Below are 19,002 nucleotides of genomic sequence, written 5' to 3'. Positions count from 1 at the left end.
GATGTCCTCGAGCTAAAGCAACTGAGTGTTGATTTAAAAACGAGTGATTTGTGTATTGAGAGATGTAGATTGGTAAAAACGGTTTGCATGCTGCTAAAAATTCAGTCTATTATATTTGCATTTTTAATGAGACTGCATGAGTTAAAAACATAATTCATGTAAAGCATGTATTTTTGCTTTTATTATTTGATGTGCATTGTATTTACAGTAATTATTTTTCATTTAAGGTTTTTTACCTTACTACATAAGCTGCTGCAACAATAAAAACGAAAGTAAAGAAGAACTCAAAAGAAACAAAGTTGTGGTCATTGTAGTGAAACCCAGTTAAACCTCCTGGACTGTACCATCCCGTTCAAGCGGGGGAACTGCAAATATACCCAAGGGCTTGACACACACACATATATTTATATAAATATATACAATTTCAGAATCAAACAAGTGTGAGAGCACTCTCATCATAACGTAACACAATCAGAGACTGGATATATCCCCCCCCCCTCTCTGGTCGCTGAAATGGGGAATTGAAATTACGGGCCAAAGGTTGTATTAAAAGTAAGCAGAGGACACCAAACCAACTGAGACCCGTCTGTCCGCTGCATCTACGCACTGTACAACACACACACCTACACACTGTACCACACACACCTACACACTGTACAACACACACCTACACACTGTACCACACACACCTACGCACTGTACAACACACACACCTACACACTGTACCACACACACCTACACACTGTACCACACACACCTACACACTGTACCACACACACCTACACACTGTACCACACACACCTATACACTGTACCACACACACACCTACACACTGTACCACACACACCTACACACTGTACCACACACACCTACACACTGTACCACACACACCTACACACTGTACCACACACACCTACACACTGTACCACACACACCTATACACTGTACAACACACACACCTACACACTGTACCACACACATCTACGCACTGTACCACACACACACCTACACACTGTACCACACACACTGTACCACACACACACCTACACACTGTACCACACACACCTACACACTGTACAACACACACCTACACACTGTACCACACACACCTACACACTGTACCACACACACCTACACACTGTACCACACACACCTACACACTGTACCACACACACCTACACACTGTACCACACACACACCTACACACTGTACCACACACACTGTACCACACACACACCTACACACTGTACCACACACACCTACACACTGTACCACACACACCTACACACTGTACCACACACACCTACAGCTCCTAAAGCACAATCAGGCTACAGCTGTTGTGTATTTTATTATGTGAAGCACCAACATATTGACTGTTTGTAGATATCTACTAAACTACAGCATACTGTTATGTATGTGTCACATCAGGTGTGACTGTGCCTTTAAGATGGCACCGGGAGTTTGGGGATGTGTGAACCGGATACAGTTAGTTGTTGTTGTGTTGTCATGGGAGCGTGTGCAATAACGTGTTCAATAAACTGTCAACCTAAATGTCGTAGTCCATAGTCTTATATATATATATATATATATATACAACACATACAAATACAGAGAGTAATGTAGCCTGTTCTACTGAGTGATATATATTTTACACACTGCTCTGCTTTCTGCACGGACCTCACAGCTGTTCTCACGATCTGTCCGTGTTGTGTTTTGTCTTGTCTTTTTCTGTCCTTGGTTTCCTGTTTTATTTTGTAAAGTGTTCACCCCCCGTTCCTGCCTGTTGCTTTCTGTCTGTTTTCCCTCCCTGATTACCCGATTGTGTTCACCTGGTGCCCCTGTGTTCTCTCCTCCCTCCTCACCTGTCTCTTGTGTGTTTGATTAGTCCTGTGTGTATTTAGGTTCTGTGTTTTCTGTTAGTCTTTGTGAGTTCCTTGTCGTATTTGGACGTTGTTCACGGGGTGAGAGTACTGTTTGTTTCAGTAGCCTTGAAATAAAGGTATTTTTTCTGTTCATCTGCATTTGGGTCCTGCTTGCCTCACTCAGCCCTGACAGAAGGAACTCACCAAATATGGGCCCAGCAGATCTTTTTGAGCAGGAATTGTTGGATTTTACTTTTTCTTTGGCTACCTGCTCTGATCGATGGATGGGAGCGTCCGGGGTTCAGCAGCGAGAGGCTGCTCTGGCAGAGGCGCGCCAGATAACTATGGAGAAACCAGGCTTGGGATTTTTGGATTTCCTAATGGTGTCTTATCCCCTGCCTGACAGCCCCAGGCCTCTCAACTCCCGTTATGACACCACACGCATCGGTGTGGTCCGTTTGGAGTCAACCCTGGCTTCTGCCCCATTGCCTGCTCCTGTCCAGGAGCCGTTCTCTGGAACTCGTCTGGCCTTTGGAGGTCCACGGAGCCTCCAAACGCTTCCTAAAGGAAGGAGTCGCAAGGCCAGGTTAGCAGCCCGAGCCCAAAGATCCATGGTTCCAGACTTAGTTCTGGCCCCAGCAGTCATGGTTCCAGACCTAGTTCTGACCCCAGCAGCTATGGTTCCAGACCCAGCTCTGGCCCCAGCGGCCATGGTTCCAGACCCAGCTCTGGCCCCAGCTGCCATAGTCCCATCTCTGGTCCCTTATCTAGTCTTTTCTCGAGTCCTAACTCAAGTCCCTTCTCTGGTCCCCTCTCTAGTCTCTTCTCGAGTTCCTCCTCTAGTCCCTTCTCTAGTCCCTTCCCTAGTCCCTCCTCAGGTCACTTCTCTAGTCACTTCTCAAGTACCAACTCTAGTGCCATCTCAAGTCCCCTCTCGAGTTCCCTCTCAATTTCTCTCTCTGTGCGGCGAGAGAGCCAAACACGGACAAAGTGTGTTGTCATGCGTAGAAATTGTGAATTACTGAGTTTAGGCACGTTAATAACGTTGTAATGAAGTTGACTACAGTATATTCATATTCGTCAGTGCTTTCATGTCAATTCGGCGACATAAACATAGATGATCGTGGTGAAGATGATGATTACATTAGGATTACAAATCGGTAGTGAGAGCTGCTGAATTTCCTCCCGTCGGATGTGATATAAAAACAAATCGATTATTTTTTTAGTTGTAAACTCAAGTGGATGAAACTACATTTATTAGTGCTTTCATGTCAATTCGGCGAACATATGATACATTAAATGATCGTGAGGATGATGATTACAAATCGTTTGTTTGTGCCGGTCTGCATTTACTGATGAGAAAACAAACCAATGCTTTTTGTAGTTGTACTGTAGTACACCAACAACATGGATTAAACGTGTGGTTTTTTTTACCACAATGTTGGGGAAATTAATGGATAAAATGCACGGATTATTATTATTATTATTCCCACTCCGATCGGGACACTAGGTCCACCGGTTCCCCGCAGCGAGGCTGCCCCCGTTGACAGTTGACATGAGCTGGGCCGGGTGCAGTGGCGGACTGGCCGGTACCGAAGTGGGCCGGTCGAGAGTCCCGGGCTGATTTTTAGTCCCAGTCCACCACTGGCTCCATGACCATATGATCGCCCATATTGACGCACCTCATTCCTAAACTTCTAACAGATACAACATAAACCGATCCTTCAGCCTCATATGAGCTCTCAGACACGTTCAACATTAAACTGTCATCGACTCATCGCTGTCATCGCTTGCTGCTGTGTGCGCCATCGTGCGTTTACATGCAGATGCTGGGATCCTGAACGGTTCAGCTGGAGCGCTGTGCCCGCAATGACGTCACACATCATTTGGCGGGACTTGAAGAATCCCCGAGAAGATCCAGAAAATTGTCAACATTGAAGGATTAATGGTTATCAAAGTACAAATATCCAAAATCAGTTCAGTAACGGTTTTCAAGGGGACAATATGTACTCAAATTGATGGGTTTGGATGATGGGGAAAACCGTGTCACAGGCTCTTTAAGATGGCACCGGGAGTTTGGGGATGTGTTCAATAAAACGTCAACCTAAATGCCGTAGTCCATAGTCTTATTTATTTATATATATATATATATATATATATATATATATATATACACAACAAATACAGAGAGTAATATAGCCTGTTATACTGAGTGATATATATTTTACACACTGCTCTGCTTTCTGCACGGACCTCACAGCTCTCACTGTAAACATCGCGTCGCAATGAAAGTAGTTACTAAAATAATATCCAGGAGATGCATGCAGAGCTGTCATTGGCTGAGATAAGTCCGGAAATGCGTCCGCGGTTGAGCCGTGGAGGACCCATCAGTGTCTCCTCGGTTAGAGCTCCTCCAGAGAGCCTCCTCGATGCTCGGTCCTCGAAGTGCATTTAGAGAAATTTGATGTCCTTCAAAATGGCGCGCTGAAATCCATTTCCGGGTCACTACCGGAGGACCGAGGAGTCGAGGAGGGGACATTTAAGAATTGAGAAGCCTCTACAAACAGCCGACATGACAACATTAAGACCCTTTTAACTGCGATGATCTGTTCAAATTCAACAACATGTGAGTGAATTACCTTCAGTTGAACTCTCCTTTAGTGCTTCCTTCACCACGTGCTGCTGTGTTTGGCCCTTTCTCTTTTCACTAATTTCCCTTCCTCGATTCCTCGATTCACTGTGAGCTTCTATAGAGAGGCGAAGTCCCTCCCTTTCCTCCACGGGACCTTATTTCGGAAAAAGTCTGTATTGAAGTCAATGGAGAGAGAACGATTATCTTTCGATCCCTTTTGAATTGAGCCACGAATTACACACAATTTAAAAGATAATTTTGCAAGTCAAAAAATAAAAATGTGTCGTAACACTTTGTTTGTGTGAAACCGCTCAATGAACTACATCTCCCGTCTCGCACCACACACTTAGACGGCCGTCACGTTGGAACATTTCACTCCTTTCTCTCAGAACGAGGCGGAAAGTATTAAAAGAGGTGGAAATCACTCCGAGTCTGGGCACGTTGAGAGCTGTGCACACACAAGGGGAGTTAGTCGGTCCCGTGAGAGCCAGCATGCGGGACCGGGACTCTGGGATTTGTAGTCTTTCTAGTTGCGTCTTATATTTCAACAGTTTTAAGACAAACTGTGACTTTTTTGACTTGGAAATGATTTTTTAAGATTGACAAACATCATATGTGTAATTTGTGGCACAATTCAAATGAGATCGAAAGATAATCTTTTTCTCTCCATTGACTTCAATACGTAATTTTTCCGAAATAAGGTCCCATGGAGGTCCCCCGGAAAGGGAGGGACTTCACCTCTCTATAAAAGACATGAAGAAGAGGATTTTGCAGAATAGGTGACCTTTAATTACATTTTTTTCACAATTAACTAATTCTACTTGTACTAAAAAAACAGATCTGAGTACTTGTTCCACCTCTGTGTCTCACCCAGAGTGGAAACGTTTAGTTGTATGTTTGGATCCACATAAGGCCCAATAACAAAGACTTACTCACAGACGTTAGTAAGGCACTCAAAAAGCTCTTTATTGTTCTCATACTGCCGGTGCTGCAGCCAGGCCCGGTTCCAGAACAAAATGACTCGGGGTGCATCTGAGATTAGAGAGGGTGCCGTTGTAAAGTGCTATTGGAGTGGATCTAACACCCTCTGGGGGATCCTCACCTCCTCTAGGGGGGTCCGGGGGCATGCTCCCCCGGGAAGATTTTATTTTTAAATATTGAAGTTAAAAGCATCAATCTGGTGCACTTTGAGAGCAAAATTAAATTAAGAGATCTATGGATGTGCTCTTTGCTTGATTCATGCCTTCCCAGTCCCTTATCACGTACCCTATAAGAGCATGGCGCCAGTTGTTGTAGCCAGTTGTGGTGAAGGCATCTGACTTACTTGAACCGAAATGTCTGCATGCATAGCAGAAGATGGCATCTTTTTCACATGAATATTCCAGCCAATCTCTGTTTTGAGACCATGAGCTGCAAAATGAGCGCCTCACCCCGCTGTACAGGCGAGTTGGGCTCTGTTTTGCCGAGGTCCTCTGGCACTTGCGGGCCGCTGAGGGGTGGCGGTGTTTGGGGCAACGAAGAGAGCTGAGGCTGCTCCGCCTCCGTGGGCGAGGCGGGCAAACCCGGCGAGGCGGGCGTTAGTGTCCACGACAGTGGCCGCGGGTAACGTAATGTCCCCATGATCTGAACTGTTATTACCTGCAGTAGATGCAGTGTATGCTGGCGATAAGGGCTGGTTGTTTGAACCATTTTCTGATGTCCATCACTGACTGCTGTGTCAGCACCTTGCAGATGACGAACACGCAGCGGCACAGGTCACGCGCACCTGACATAATAACGTTACTTACCGTTTAAATTGACCAAATAAATGCAGCAGACAATGCTATTCAACCACAATTACAATTTATTTTATTTCAACTATATTCTTCTTATTATTATTATTACTACTATTATTATTATTGTTATAATATATGTAATATTTTTCACTTTTCAACTGAGGGTGCATAACGACTCAACTGAGGATGCAATGCACCCTATGCACCTCCGTAGAACCGGGCCTGGCTGCAGCACCTCTTTTCAGCAACCTGATCTCACCAGAATGCGTGACTCCACCACGACTCCTTAACACCACAATGCGTGGTGGAGTCACGAACTTTGTTACATTTACGTGTCGGCACCACGCAAACAACCCCAATGTAAAGTGAATGAGGCTCCTTTGTCGTGGTGCACACACGCATTTCTACAACGTCCCGCAGTGAGCTTTTATTCTATAAAACGTTTTTTAAATCTACTTTATATCTTGTAGTAACTCACGGGAGGCTTCTTTTATTTTATTTGTATTCATAATAATTAAAAAAATTCGTCAGAATGTAAAAATTACATTAGTTACAAATTTGTGTTCTCAAAAAACACTGCATTGTGTGTAATGCAACTGTGATTTTTATTAAATTAGTTAGTTTTTAAGGAAGGCCAGAGCTTCAGCTGTGTCCAATAGATTGTTCCCTTTAGTTAACGTTATTTAAAAGATAATGATCATGTCCCCTTATTGTATTACGAGCGTCCATTCCCATTGGATAACGGAGAAATGTACACCCGGAAGTAAGAATTCTCCTTACTGTCGATTGATTTTACAGTGATATCTGCACTACTCATCGACTAAAAAACACCAAATTGTCCTTGTTAATTACACAACATTGATTGGTTTGAATTGTGTGCAATGCTTTTGTATTTTCCCCCTTCGATTCGGAGAAACAAATATTTTTTCTGAGTTTTTGGACGGCAGAAGACACTACACTACCCAGAATCCTCAGCTATCGTTTGGGACTACACCATGAACCCCGTGATCAGTCCTCAAGCTCTTTGATTGGTTGACCTCCAACTGCATTCCATATGAAAAACGTTTCGTAAAAGAGAAAATCATACTTTATTCAGCAGTGCTTGCTTTACTCTTTGAAAGTCATCACATGAATGCATTGTAATAAATGGTTTGGCTGCATTAAATATTACACATCTGTCTTAGTTCTTTCTTTATCTACAGAGATCGGGCTCAGAATACACCGGAAACTATTCTTTTACTGTTCTGTTTTAATTTCACAATAAATTAGTAGTCATATTTTGTTTTGATATTATTCTTTTTTATTAACTACTAGACGACTGGGTCATGTTAAGACCATCTTTTGGTTGCTATGGGTTTTTTCCATCGCTTTTGTGTTACAAATATCAAAACAATAACAAAATAATATTCGTCGTAAACTAAACCGGAAACAGCAGTATATCTTATTTTGTTAACACTGTAAACTTGACAGCCTTTTAACCCAAACCACCTACTGGTCAAAGCACGTTATTGCACCTTTAGAGTAATTGCAATGCAGGAAGATTGTGTTGCTTTTTAACGACTGTTTAAAATGCCTTTTTCTTAATGTCTTTCATTTTTGTAACGCACTTTTGAATGTGTTATATTTTATGAAAACATTCAAATATTAAGAGTACATACAACATAGTGGGAAAGTAGAAGGTCAATGATATAAATATAGAATAGAAAATATCAAGAAGATACTCATATGATATCTAGAATAAAACAGTGTAGTGCCTGATAGGAGGATGTGCTAACTAATAAGGCTTTATTTAAACATTAAAGAATACTTTAGGTTAAGGTCTTCATTTAAATAGGAAAAAAGCTTTGGGGGTATCTAAATATTAAGCCTGACAAAGTCTAAATTGCATGGTTTGTTTTGGAACTTGACAATCAACTTTCCTGCAATGTTATCTATGTTGAAGCACTTATTTTAACTGATATTATACACATTAATTATAATCTTATGTATGTAGATAGTATAAGAAATGTGCAGAATACGACAGTGTAATGGTGGAGGTACACACACATTGATAGATGTCTTGTAATGCACTGTTGAGGAACCTGTGACCCAAGTTGTTCATTCATTGCATAACTACACTGTTGTGTATATGATATGTCAATAAACCTTAGAAAATCTTGAAATCTTGAAAGGGATGTGCAAAATAGCAATTATATACAGTCTTTAATGAACTATTAGAGAATAACGAGTAATGAATATGCTTTAAACGGATCTGCAGATAAATATTTAGTCTTCTCAAGCACCAACTATCAAATATCTCTCCTGATTGTTGGCACTTGACAATCACCTTCACTGAATTTCACTCAGGTGTAACTAAAGTCTGATTTAAGGCTTGTTTATATTTCACATCATTAATCAGAATCTGTAAAGTAACTAACATAAATGTAGTGGAGTAAAAATACCAGGTTAACCTTAAAGAAAGCCCTCAGGATTATAAAAGACCACCATCACCCCAGCCACAAACGGTTCTGTCTGCTGCCGTCTGGCAGGCGGTACCGCAGCATCCGGACTAAAACCACCAGACACAGAGACAGCTTCATCCCACAGGCCAGAAGACTATTAAACACCTGAACTTAGAAATAACATTCATCTGGCTGCTACTTAGAAATTATTTATCTAATATATCATATTCCAATCACTTGTAGACTCTTATTGCACTATTTCACTATTTTTTCTGTGCATCTGTTTTATTGCGTAGCACTGTTGGAGGAGCCTGTGACCTAAGGGGGGGGGCATCGACGGCACAGGATAGTGTGCCGTCGATGGGTTTCATTCCATTTCAAAGTCCTTTTGGACGCTCTGTGTAAACGTCGCGCATCCAATCACAGAGGTTGAGGACTGATCAGGGGTTTGTCAAGCTAAGCACATGGTGTAGTCCCAAACGATAGCTGAGGATTCTGGGTAGTGTAGTGTCTTCGGCCATCCTAAAACTCCGAAAAAACATTTGTTTCTCCGAATCGAAGGGGAAAAATACAAAAGCATTGCACACAATTCAAACCAATCAATGTTGTGTAATTAACAAGGATAATCTGGTGTTTTTTAGTCGATGAGTAGTGCAGATATCTCTGTAAAATCAATCGACAGTAAGGAGAATTCTTACTTCCGGGTGTACAATTCTCCGTTATCCAATGGGAATGGACGCTCGTAATACAATAAGGGGACATGATCATTATCTTTTAAATAACGTTAACTAAAGGGAACAATCTATTTGACACAGCTGAAGCTCTGGCCTTCCTTAAAAACTAACTAATTTAATAAAAATCACAGTTGCATTACCCACAATGCACTGTTTTTTGAGAACACAAATTTGTAACTAATGTAATTTTTACATTCTGACGAATTTTTTTAATTATTATGAATACAAATAAAATAAAAGAAGCCTCCCGTGAGTTACTACAAGATATAAAGTAGATTTAAAAAAACGTTTTATAGAATAAAAGCTCACTGCGGGACGTTGTAGAAATGCGTGTGTGCACCACGACAAAGGAGCCTCATTCACTTTACATTGGGGTTGTTTGCGTGGTGCCGACACGTAAATGTAACAAAGTTCGTGACTCCACCACGCATTGTGGTGTTAAGGAGTCGTGGTGGAGTCACGCATTCTGGTGAGATCAGGTTGCTTTTCAGTGTGGGTGAAAAACACAGGGATTGTAGTCTTTGCAGACCAGTCACATGAATAAAAGCCTATATAACAACAGGAGAGGGAAAACCCCAAAAAGCACAATAGGGTCTCTTTAATGTGTCTAAACTTTATATATTACTTCTTTTTAAAGTAATAGTTAATGTGTAATATATTCCTTTTTAGAGTAACGACCCCATCTCTGGTCGTTACCTTTAGAAACAAAGTGTTTCCTGTCCTTTAAGTCGGATTCAAACCATTTAGAACTGTTTATCCGAAAGTCAGATCAGGAATAAGGAACCCCTTTAGCAGATCTGCGTCAGACTCTGGATCCTTCTGTCAAGATGCTAACGAGTTTATTAATGTTTCTGATGGTCATGTGGTCGGCATCAGAGGGTCGAACCTGCAGAGCTCTGCTGCTGCTGTTAACCTCTTCTTCACAGAAACACTTCTTCAGTTCTCAGAAAAAGTAAAAATAAATCCGCTGAGATACAAAGAGGAACCAGCATGTTGTTAACATGCATTACAACTAGCCATCTTTACATGCTCAGCTTCCTCTGTTGTGTTGCTGATGAAGAAGGCCTGCAGTTACCGTCACTCTGAATAACCAGACACAAGAAATGCATCAAACACAAAAGTTACACTTTTCCCTCTTTTTTATAACAACCAAAGACAAAAGAGATTTAAAAGCTAATCTCACATGAACTCCACATCCATCAGAGGAGAGGTGGATGAGGGGGTGACTTCTCATTTCTCACAGGATATAGCGACAGCAGGAAACAAAGTCGCTGAGAGGCTGAGGCCGGGCCTGTTTGATATTCTATGACACGCTAAGAAAGAGTACTTGCTGGGTTGAATTGTGATGTAGTTTAATGGAGAAAGCGCCGTGATCAGACGTAGACATTGTAATAATAATAATCAAAGCAATCGTAAATCTTGCGGTCAACAAAAAGTACAACGGCCCTGTGTCACCGTCTCTTCCACACACCGTGCATATCCATGTGACCCAAGCCAGCCAATCAATAGTGATCAAACTGATATCTAATATTAAAACAAAACGCATTACTGTACACGTTTCATGGCTCCTACACAGGAAGCAGGAGCTGACTTCTTGTTAAAGAAGTCAGCAGGTTCGTGATACAATGGACTCGTAAGAACTCAGATGCTCAATTCCGTTGCTTGGTAATATTCTTTATTGTAAAGAAACCAAAGCTATCGATAATGACTACTAGGCTCTACTAGGACTCTCCATAGTATCACTAGGTCATACTAGGTAGTGTAACATGGATCTCTGACAAACAGGCATGGATATAACGACAACACAAGACGAACCAACACCAGACAAAGGGAGAGAAGGACTAAATGTACACATTAGGTAATGGGGCACAGGTGGACACAATCAGGGGCGGGAACAACAATCAGTCAAGCAGGTGCCACACGGACAGGAAGTGCAGACACCTGGAGAGAGAGAGTAGAGTAATTATCATCATAAGACAGATAGACAATCACTAAAAACACAACAGCTAACAGGATACTAGCGCTAAAACCTTACAGTACCCCCCCTTTTACGGACGACTCCAGACGTCCCTGAAGCCTGAGACCGTAGTCTGTCAAAATCCGTGATTAGGGACTTGTCGACAATGAAGCTGCCCGGGATCCAGCATCTTTCCTCTAGTCGACCAGGAACTGTCTCCCTCTACCCCGCTTTCTTTCTGACAGTATCTTTTCCACTGTATAGACCAGTGACCACCAACTGGCGGCCCGCGGGCCACATCCGGCCCGCCAGACATTCTCATCCGGCCCGCACAACGGGGGTGACTGTGGCGTTGGCGGAGTGGTTACTGCGTTCGTTCGCCCCCCACCCATTTCTTTGTTTACAACGTCTCGTAAGTAAGGTGCAGTACCGGAGTCCAACAGAGAGGCAGCAGCTGCGGGACAGTAGACTGCGTACTGCGAAACCTTCCCTCCCCTGAAGAAGAAGTGATCTTTCGTTGTGAAGAGTCTGGTTAATGCGCTCTGCACCACAGCAGTAGCCCCGCTGCTACAGAGTCCAACAGAGAGGCTGGAGCTGCGGGACAGTAGCCTAGAAGCAGGGTTGGGTTGTAACGGAAAACATAACGGCGTTACGTAATCAGAATACAAAAATCAAGTAGGCTAACTGTATTCAGCTGGCGTTACATTTCAAAAACGAGTAATCTGATTACAGTTACTTTCGTAAACCTGAAGTGAATACATTTTGGAATACTTATTGGAATTATTGGTGGAAAGGTTTCCTCACAAAATGTAATATTCATTACCGGCAGAGCTGTGTGCACACTAGTGTTAATTTCGTTGACTAAAACTATGACGAAATATGTTCGTCAACGACCTTTTTTTCCATGACGAAAACGAGACGATGACGAGACGGCACCGACGGCAGTAAACAATAACTGTAACGAAATGATCATGCAATATCGTTGACGAAAAGTGACGAGACGAAAATGTAGTTTACTAAATAAAAACTATGACAAAATCTCTCTTTACTTTCGTTGACGAAAAATGAGGAGACGAAATATTATCAAAGATAACGTTAAATGTCTGATAGTCAGTTTTTCTCCCAGCAGTTCCATTTCCGGTGCTGCCGCAGAGCAGCAGCTGTTTCTGTGCTGCGCGCGGCGGTACATTTGAATTACACCGGGCAGCGGCACAATATGAACTGTCAGGAAGACTCGGGTCATGGTCTAACTAACCTTATTTAACTTATTTAAATAAAATGGCAACAACAGGGCTTGGGAGCAGTGGTCGCGTCAGCGCGAGTGAGTGATACATTGTGCACTCGACGGATAATAATGGATTATGACGGAAATGTTACAATCCTGTCCGTCAAAATGACTGGCAACGAAAAAGTCTAAAGCCACCACTGCTTGGGAGAAAGAAACAATGTGATATTTGGGCCCATTTTCGCTACAATGAGGCGGAGAAAAAAAGCGAATGCATTGTTTCATCAGAAGGGAAGCAATGTGGCCATAACACAGCTGGTAAAAACACCACACACCAGACCTGATACTCTCTGCAAAGCTTCTTAATCATTCAACCTGTTTTTCATCAAATAAGGACAAGATATAATCTTATTTATTTATATACTAAAATGACAAATTATTGGTTTTGGCTAGACTAGTTTGACTGAAATGTTCTATATAATCTGATGACTAAAAAAGACTCAACCGTTTTCATTGACAAAAAGTAGACTAAAATAATTAGTTTTCTTTGACTAAAATAGGACTAAAATGCTCAGACTTTTAGTCGACTAAAACTTGACTAAATAAAAACAGGATGAAGGTGACTAAATATGACTACAACTAAAAAAGGAAATTTAACACAGGACTAAGACTAAAACTAAATTAAAAAATAGCTGACGAAATTAACACTAGTGCACACTGCACAGCGCTGCAGCATGTCTGTGAGCGAGAGAGAGATGCAGCGTGTCTGTGAGGCCCCGCCCCCGCACGCAGTGAGAGAGAGATCTCTTTTAAAATGTATTGAAAGTTAGAAACGGAGATGGTTAGATAAAATGTTCAAGATAACGTTTATGTATCATTTCTTTATTGTCGAAATGATGACATTTCATAACGGGATGAAATCATAGTGAATGGCCTGCTGCTGCTGAATGCATGGGGCAAGTGACTGGAAAAAGTTTTAAAAGTTATTACATCGTTTCAGATAATAAATAATAATAATAATTCATTCTATTTAGGGGCGCCTTTCAAAGCACCCAAGGACACCTTACAATTCATAACATATTCCAAGGAAAGGTTTTAAGACAGTACAAAGAATGCAGTCCGGGTGATGTTTTTTATGTGGGGTGCAGATGAGAGAGCTGTCCAGAATGACACCAAGATGCTGTGTTTGAGTTCTTGATAAGCCATGAAAACAGTAAAAGAAGTGTCTCCTGTGCACCAAAACATACCCATCTGTTATGGAAAAAGAAAGTATTCCAAAAGTAATCTGAATACTATTTATAAAATTCTGGGCTATATAAAAATCGCTGGCCCGCGGTAGTGTCTATTGGTTACATTTCGGCCCATGGACAAATGTAGTTGGTGATCCCTGATGTAGACGATACCTCCGTCGATGACGCGTGGAGGTGGTGTGGAGGGGGGAACCAGTCTGCTCTCTAAAACTGGTTTCAGCTTGCTGACATGAAACGTGGGATGGACCTTGAGGGACTTTGGGAGACATAGGCGAACAGCAACAGGATTAATAACTTTTGAAATGGGAAATGGGCCAACGAACCGGGGAGCCAGTTTCCTGGAGGCGACGTGAAGAGGAAGATGGTGTACAACCACACTCGTTGACCGATCTTGTATCTAGGAGATGGACGTCGTTTTCGGTCGGCCAAACTCTGCATGCGGGTCGCACTTCTCTGCCGCATCTGGCGAACTCCCTTCCATACCCGGCGACAGCGGCGAACCAGAGCATGTGCTGATGGTACGGTAACTTCCTGCTCGAGCTCCGGGAATAATGGAGGCTGGTATCCATGGATACATTGGAAAGGAGATATTCCGGTGGCTGATGTGGGTAAGGTATTGTGTGCATACTCAACCCAGATGTTTGCTCCAGGTGGTAGGTTTCTGGGACACCAGGCATCTCAAACAGGTCTCCATTTCCTGATTCATCCTCTCCGCTTGGCCGTTTGACTGGGGATGGGATCCGGACGTCAGGCTCACAGTGGCTTGGATCAGGCGACAAAACTCCCTCCAGAAACGTGAGACGAATTGTGGGCCTCGGTCTGAAACGACATCGTTTGGGAAACCATGGATACGAAAAACATGGGACAACATGGCCTGTGCTGTTTCTCTGGCCGTAGGCAATTTGGACATGGGGATGAGATGTACCATCTTGGAAAAACTATCAATGACTGTGAGTACTGTGGTGTAACCTGCCGAAGGTGGAAATCCTGTCACAAAGTCCAACGCAATGTGCGACCATGGTCGCACATTGCGTTGGACTTTTGCGACTTTTGCGTTGGACCATTCTGTTGGGAATGGGCAGAGGTTGGAGAAGACCTGCCGCAGCTTGACGAGACGTCTTGTTCCTAGCACACACAGGACATGCTGCCACATATTCTGCCACATCCTTCCACATAGCAGGCCACCAGAATCTGTGTTTCACCATAAAGAGGGTCCTCTTGGTTCCAGGATGGCAGGAAAGAACAGATGTATGGGCCCAATGAATCACCTGAGAACGAAGTGTCCCCGGAACAAACAGGCGATTCTGAGGACAACCTCTAGGGACAGGATTCTCCCCATTAGCCTGTTTTACCTTTAGTTCAATGGGCCAGGTCACACTCCCGATCACCCGGTCTGGCCGCAGTCTTGGGAACTGGTTCAGGATCAAACATTCTGGAGGGAGCGTCCGGTTTTCCGTTCTGTGAACCAGGTCGATAAGATAGCGTGAAGCTAAATCTGTTAAAGAATAAAGCCCATCTGGCTTGTCTGGAGTTCAAACGCTTTACCTTCGTGATGTACTGTACGTTTTTGTGATCTGTCCAGACCAGGAAATCCTGCTCCGCTCCCTCCAACCAGTGCCGCCACTCCTCCAAAGCAATCTATGTACATCACTCTGCACTCTTCTGGTTTCTGCACCTCATCTGGTCAGCATTAGTGGTTTGAACCTGCAGAGCTCTGCTGCTGGTGTTACCCACATCCTGCAAACACCTCTCCTTCAGTTCTCTGACAGAAGTTAAAAATAAAACTGCAAAGACACCGAGAGGAACCAGCAGGTTGTTAACTTTTATTAAAACCAAACATTTTTACATTCTCACATTCCTCTGTTGCATTGATGACCAAACCTAAAAGAGATTTACACAAGAAATACAGAAAGAATAAAAGCTCATTTAAAGCATGAAGTCAACGGCCGTCAGAGGAGAGATGAAGTCAGAATGAGGAAGTGACTTCATTACCACAGGAAGTAGATGCAGAGTTCTCGTTAAAGAAGCAGCCGGGGAGAGACTCTGACAGTCGAGAGCCGGAGACCGAGAGAGAAGCACGATGTCTGGATTCAGAAGGATCGTGATGTCTTCATTCCTGATGCTGCTGCTCCACTTTCCAGGTGAGGACGCAGAGAACACACACTGTTCACGACTGTTAGTGAAAGCTAGTGAGGGCGTTTCTCAATTGAAATCGATGTATCCTTGGGCGAGATGCTGAACCCCAAGTCGCTCCCAATGGGGAACGGTGTGTGAAAGATACCTTCTGTCGTGGTGTTTTGATCCGTTTCTACATTTAATATCCACTCTCCTCTATCGGGGTGTGGGCTATGACGCGCCTCTCTTCGCTTCCTAACTAACTTTGCAGAGATCGTTGTAGCGTTGAATCACATCAGGTTTATTCTTTGATCCAGGCAACATACAAACATGAAGACAAACTTCCTCGCTTCAACATAACTCAAAGTTCTCCGTATCAAAAAAGGACAAAAAGAACACGGTCAAAAGACTCTACCGCTTCCTGTCTAATCACACCCTCAGCTGTGAACCAACGTCATGCCGTATATAGACATACAGACATATAGACATGCACGTCATATCCGACAGCAAAGAAGTGAGACTTAAACTAACATCTTTTAAATAGTAGTGTGACTCACAACAATAAATAGTTAAGAGTTTCCTCTAAAGGCTTTTAGTAATAAGACAAACATTCAAACCATAATGATGAAAGGGAAATGGCTCTAACACCTGCATTGAGCAAGGGGCACATTGCTCTGTATGAACTGGGGGTGAATGGGTGACTTGTTGTTTGTGAAGTGCTTTGAGGGGTGAGAGACTGGATGAAGCGCTTTGAGGGGGTTAGAGACTGGATGAAGCGCTTTGAGGGGTGAGAGACTGGATGAAGCGCTTTGAGGGGTGAGAGACTGGATGAAGCGCTTTGAGGGGGTGAGAGACTGGATGAAGCGCTTTGAGGGGGTGAGACTGGATGAAGCGCTTTGAGGGGGTGAGAGACTGGATGAAGCGCTTTGAGGGGGTGAGAGACTGGATGAAGAGCTTTGAGGGGTGAGACTGGATGAAGCGCTTTGAGGGGGTGAGAGACTGGATGAAGCGCTTTGAGGGGGTGAGAGACTGGATGAAGCGCTTTGAGGGGTGAGAGACTGGATGAAGCGCTTTGAGGGGTGAGAGACTGGATGAAGCGCTTTGAGGGGTGAGAGACTGGATGAAGCGCTTTGAGGGGGTGAGAGACTGGATGAAGCGCTTTGAGGGGGTGAGAGACTGGATGAAGCGCTTTGAGGGGTGAGAGACTGGATGAAGAGCTTTGAGGGGTGAGAGACTGGATGAAGCGCTTTGAGGGGGTGAGAGACTGGATGAAGCGCTTTGAGGGGTGAGAGACTGGATGAAGCGCTTTGAGGGGTGAGAGACTGGATGAAGCGCTTTGAGGGGGTGAGAGACTGGATGAAGCGCTTTGAGGGGTGAGAGACTGGATGAAGCGCTTTGAGGGGTGAGAGACTGGATGAAGTGCTTTGAGGGGGTGAGAGACTGGATGAAGAGCTTTGAGGGGGTGAGAGACTGGATGAAGTGCTTTGAGGGGGTGAGAGACTGGATGAAGAGCTTTGAGGGGGTGAGAGACTGGATGAAGCGCTTTGAGGGGTGAGAGACTGGATGAAGCGCTTTGAGGGGGTGAGAGACTGGATGAAGCGCTTTGAGGGGGTGAGAGACTGGATGAAGAGCTTTGAGGGGTGAGAGACTGGATGAAGCGCTTTGAGGGGGTGAGAGACTGGATGAAGCGCTTTGAGGGGGTGAGAGACTGGATGAAGCGCTTTGAGGGGTGAGAGACTGGATGAAGCGCTTTGAGGGGTGAGAGACTGGATGAAGCGCTTTGAGCGGTGAGAGACTGGATGAAGCGCTTTGAGGGGTGAGAGACTGGATGAAGCGCTTTGAGGGGGTGAGAGACTGGATGAAGCGCTTTGAGGGGGTGAGAGACTGGATGAAGCGCTTTGAGGGGTGAGAGACTGGATGAAGAGCTTTGAGGGGTGAGAGACTGGATGAAGCGCTTTGAGGGGGTGAGAGACTGGATGAAGCGCTTTGAGGGGTGAGAGACTGGATGAAGCGCTTTGAGGGGTGAGAGACTGGATGAAGCGCTTTGAGGGGGTGAGAGACTGGATGAAGCGCTTTGAGGGGGTGAGAGACTGGATGAAGCGCTTTGAGGGGTGAGAGACTGGATGAAGTGCTTTGAGGGGGTGAGAGACTGGATGAAGAGCTTTGAGGGGGTGAGAGACTGGATGAAGTGCTTTGAGGGGGTGAGAGACTGGATGAAGCGCTTTGAGGGGTGAGAGACTGGATGAAGCGCTTTGAGGGGGTGAGAGACTGGATGAAGCGCTTTGAGGGGTGAGAGACTGGATGAAGCGCTTTGAGGGGGTGAGAGACTGGATGAAGCGCTTTGAGGGGGTGAGAGACTGGATGAAGAGCTTTGAGGGGTGAGAGACTGGATGAAGAGCTTTGAGGGGTGAGAGACTGGATGAAGCGCTTTGAGGGGGTGAGAGACTGGATGAAGCGCTTTGAGGGGGTGAGAGACTGGATGAAGAGCTTTGAGGGGTGAGAGACTGGATGAAGCGCTTTGAGGGGGTGAGAGACTGGATGAAGCGCTTTGAGGGGGTGAGAGACTGGATGAAGCGCTTTGAGGGGTGAGAGACTGGATGAAGTGCTTTGAGGGGGTGAGAGACTGGATGAAGAGCTTTGAGGGGGTGAGAGACTGGATGAAGTGCTTTGAGGGGGTGAGAGACTGGATGAAGAGCTTTGAGGGGGTGAGAGACTGGATGAAGCGCTTTGAGGGGTGAGAGACTGGATGAAGAGCTTTGAGGGGTGAGAGACTGGATGAAGCGCTTTGAGGGGGTGAGAGACTGGATGAAGCGCTTTGAGGGGGTGAGAGACTGGATGAAGCGCTTTGAGGGGTGAGAGACTGGATGAAGCGCTTTGAGGGGGTGAGAGACTGGATGAAGCGCTTTGAGGGGGTGAGAGACTGGATGAAGCGCTTTATAAATACAGTCCATTCACCATTCACAAGTACATGAAATAAAACAGCTCTAACATCACTGACGGTACTTTCCTAC

At 44.3% G+C, this 19,002-nt stretch overlaps 1 protein-coding gene across 1 annotated transcript in view; it reads right to left on the bottom strand.

The window, feature by feature from the left end:
• cd109 (CD109 molecule) overlaps positions 1-1,508 on the bottom strand; it is a 51,651-nt gene extending 50,143 nt beyond the window's left edge. Inside the window, exon 1 of the mRNA XM_071202627.1 lies at positions 1,485-1,508. Within this exon, the coding sequence (XP_071058728.1) occupies positions 1,485-1,508 (24 nt within the window). The remainder of the gene's footprint in view (positions 1-1,484) is intronic.
• Between the last annotated feature and the right edge of the window lie 17,494 nt (positions 1,509-19,002).

This window comes from Pseudochaenichthys georgianus, unplaced genomic scaffold (genome assembly GCF_902827115.2).
Source record: "Pseudochaenichthys georgianus unplaced genomic scaffold, fPseGeo1.2 scaffold_643_arrow_ctg1, whole genome shotgun sequence".
In the NCBI taxonomy this organism is placed as follows: domain Eukaryota; kingdom Metazoa; phylum Chordata; class Actinopteri; order Perciformes; family Channichthyidae; genus Pseudochaenichthys; species Pseudochaenichthys georgianus.
Note: the sequence above shows the minus strand (reverse complement) of the source record. Positions and strands in the feature narration are given on the sequence as shown.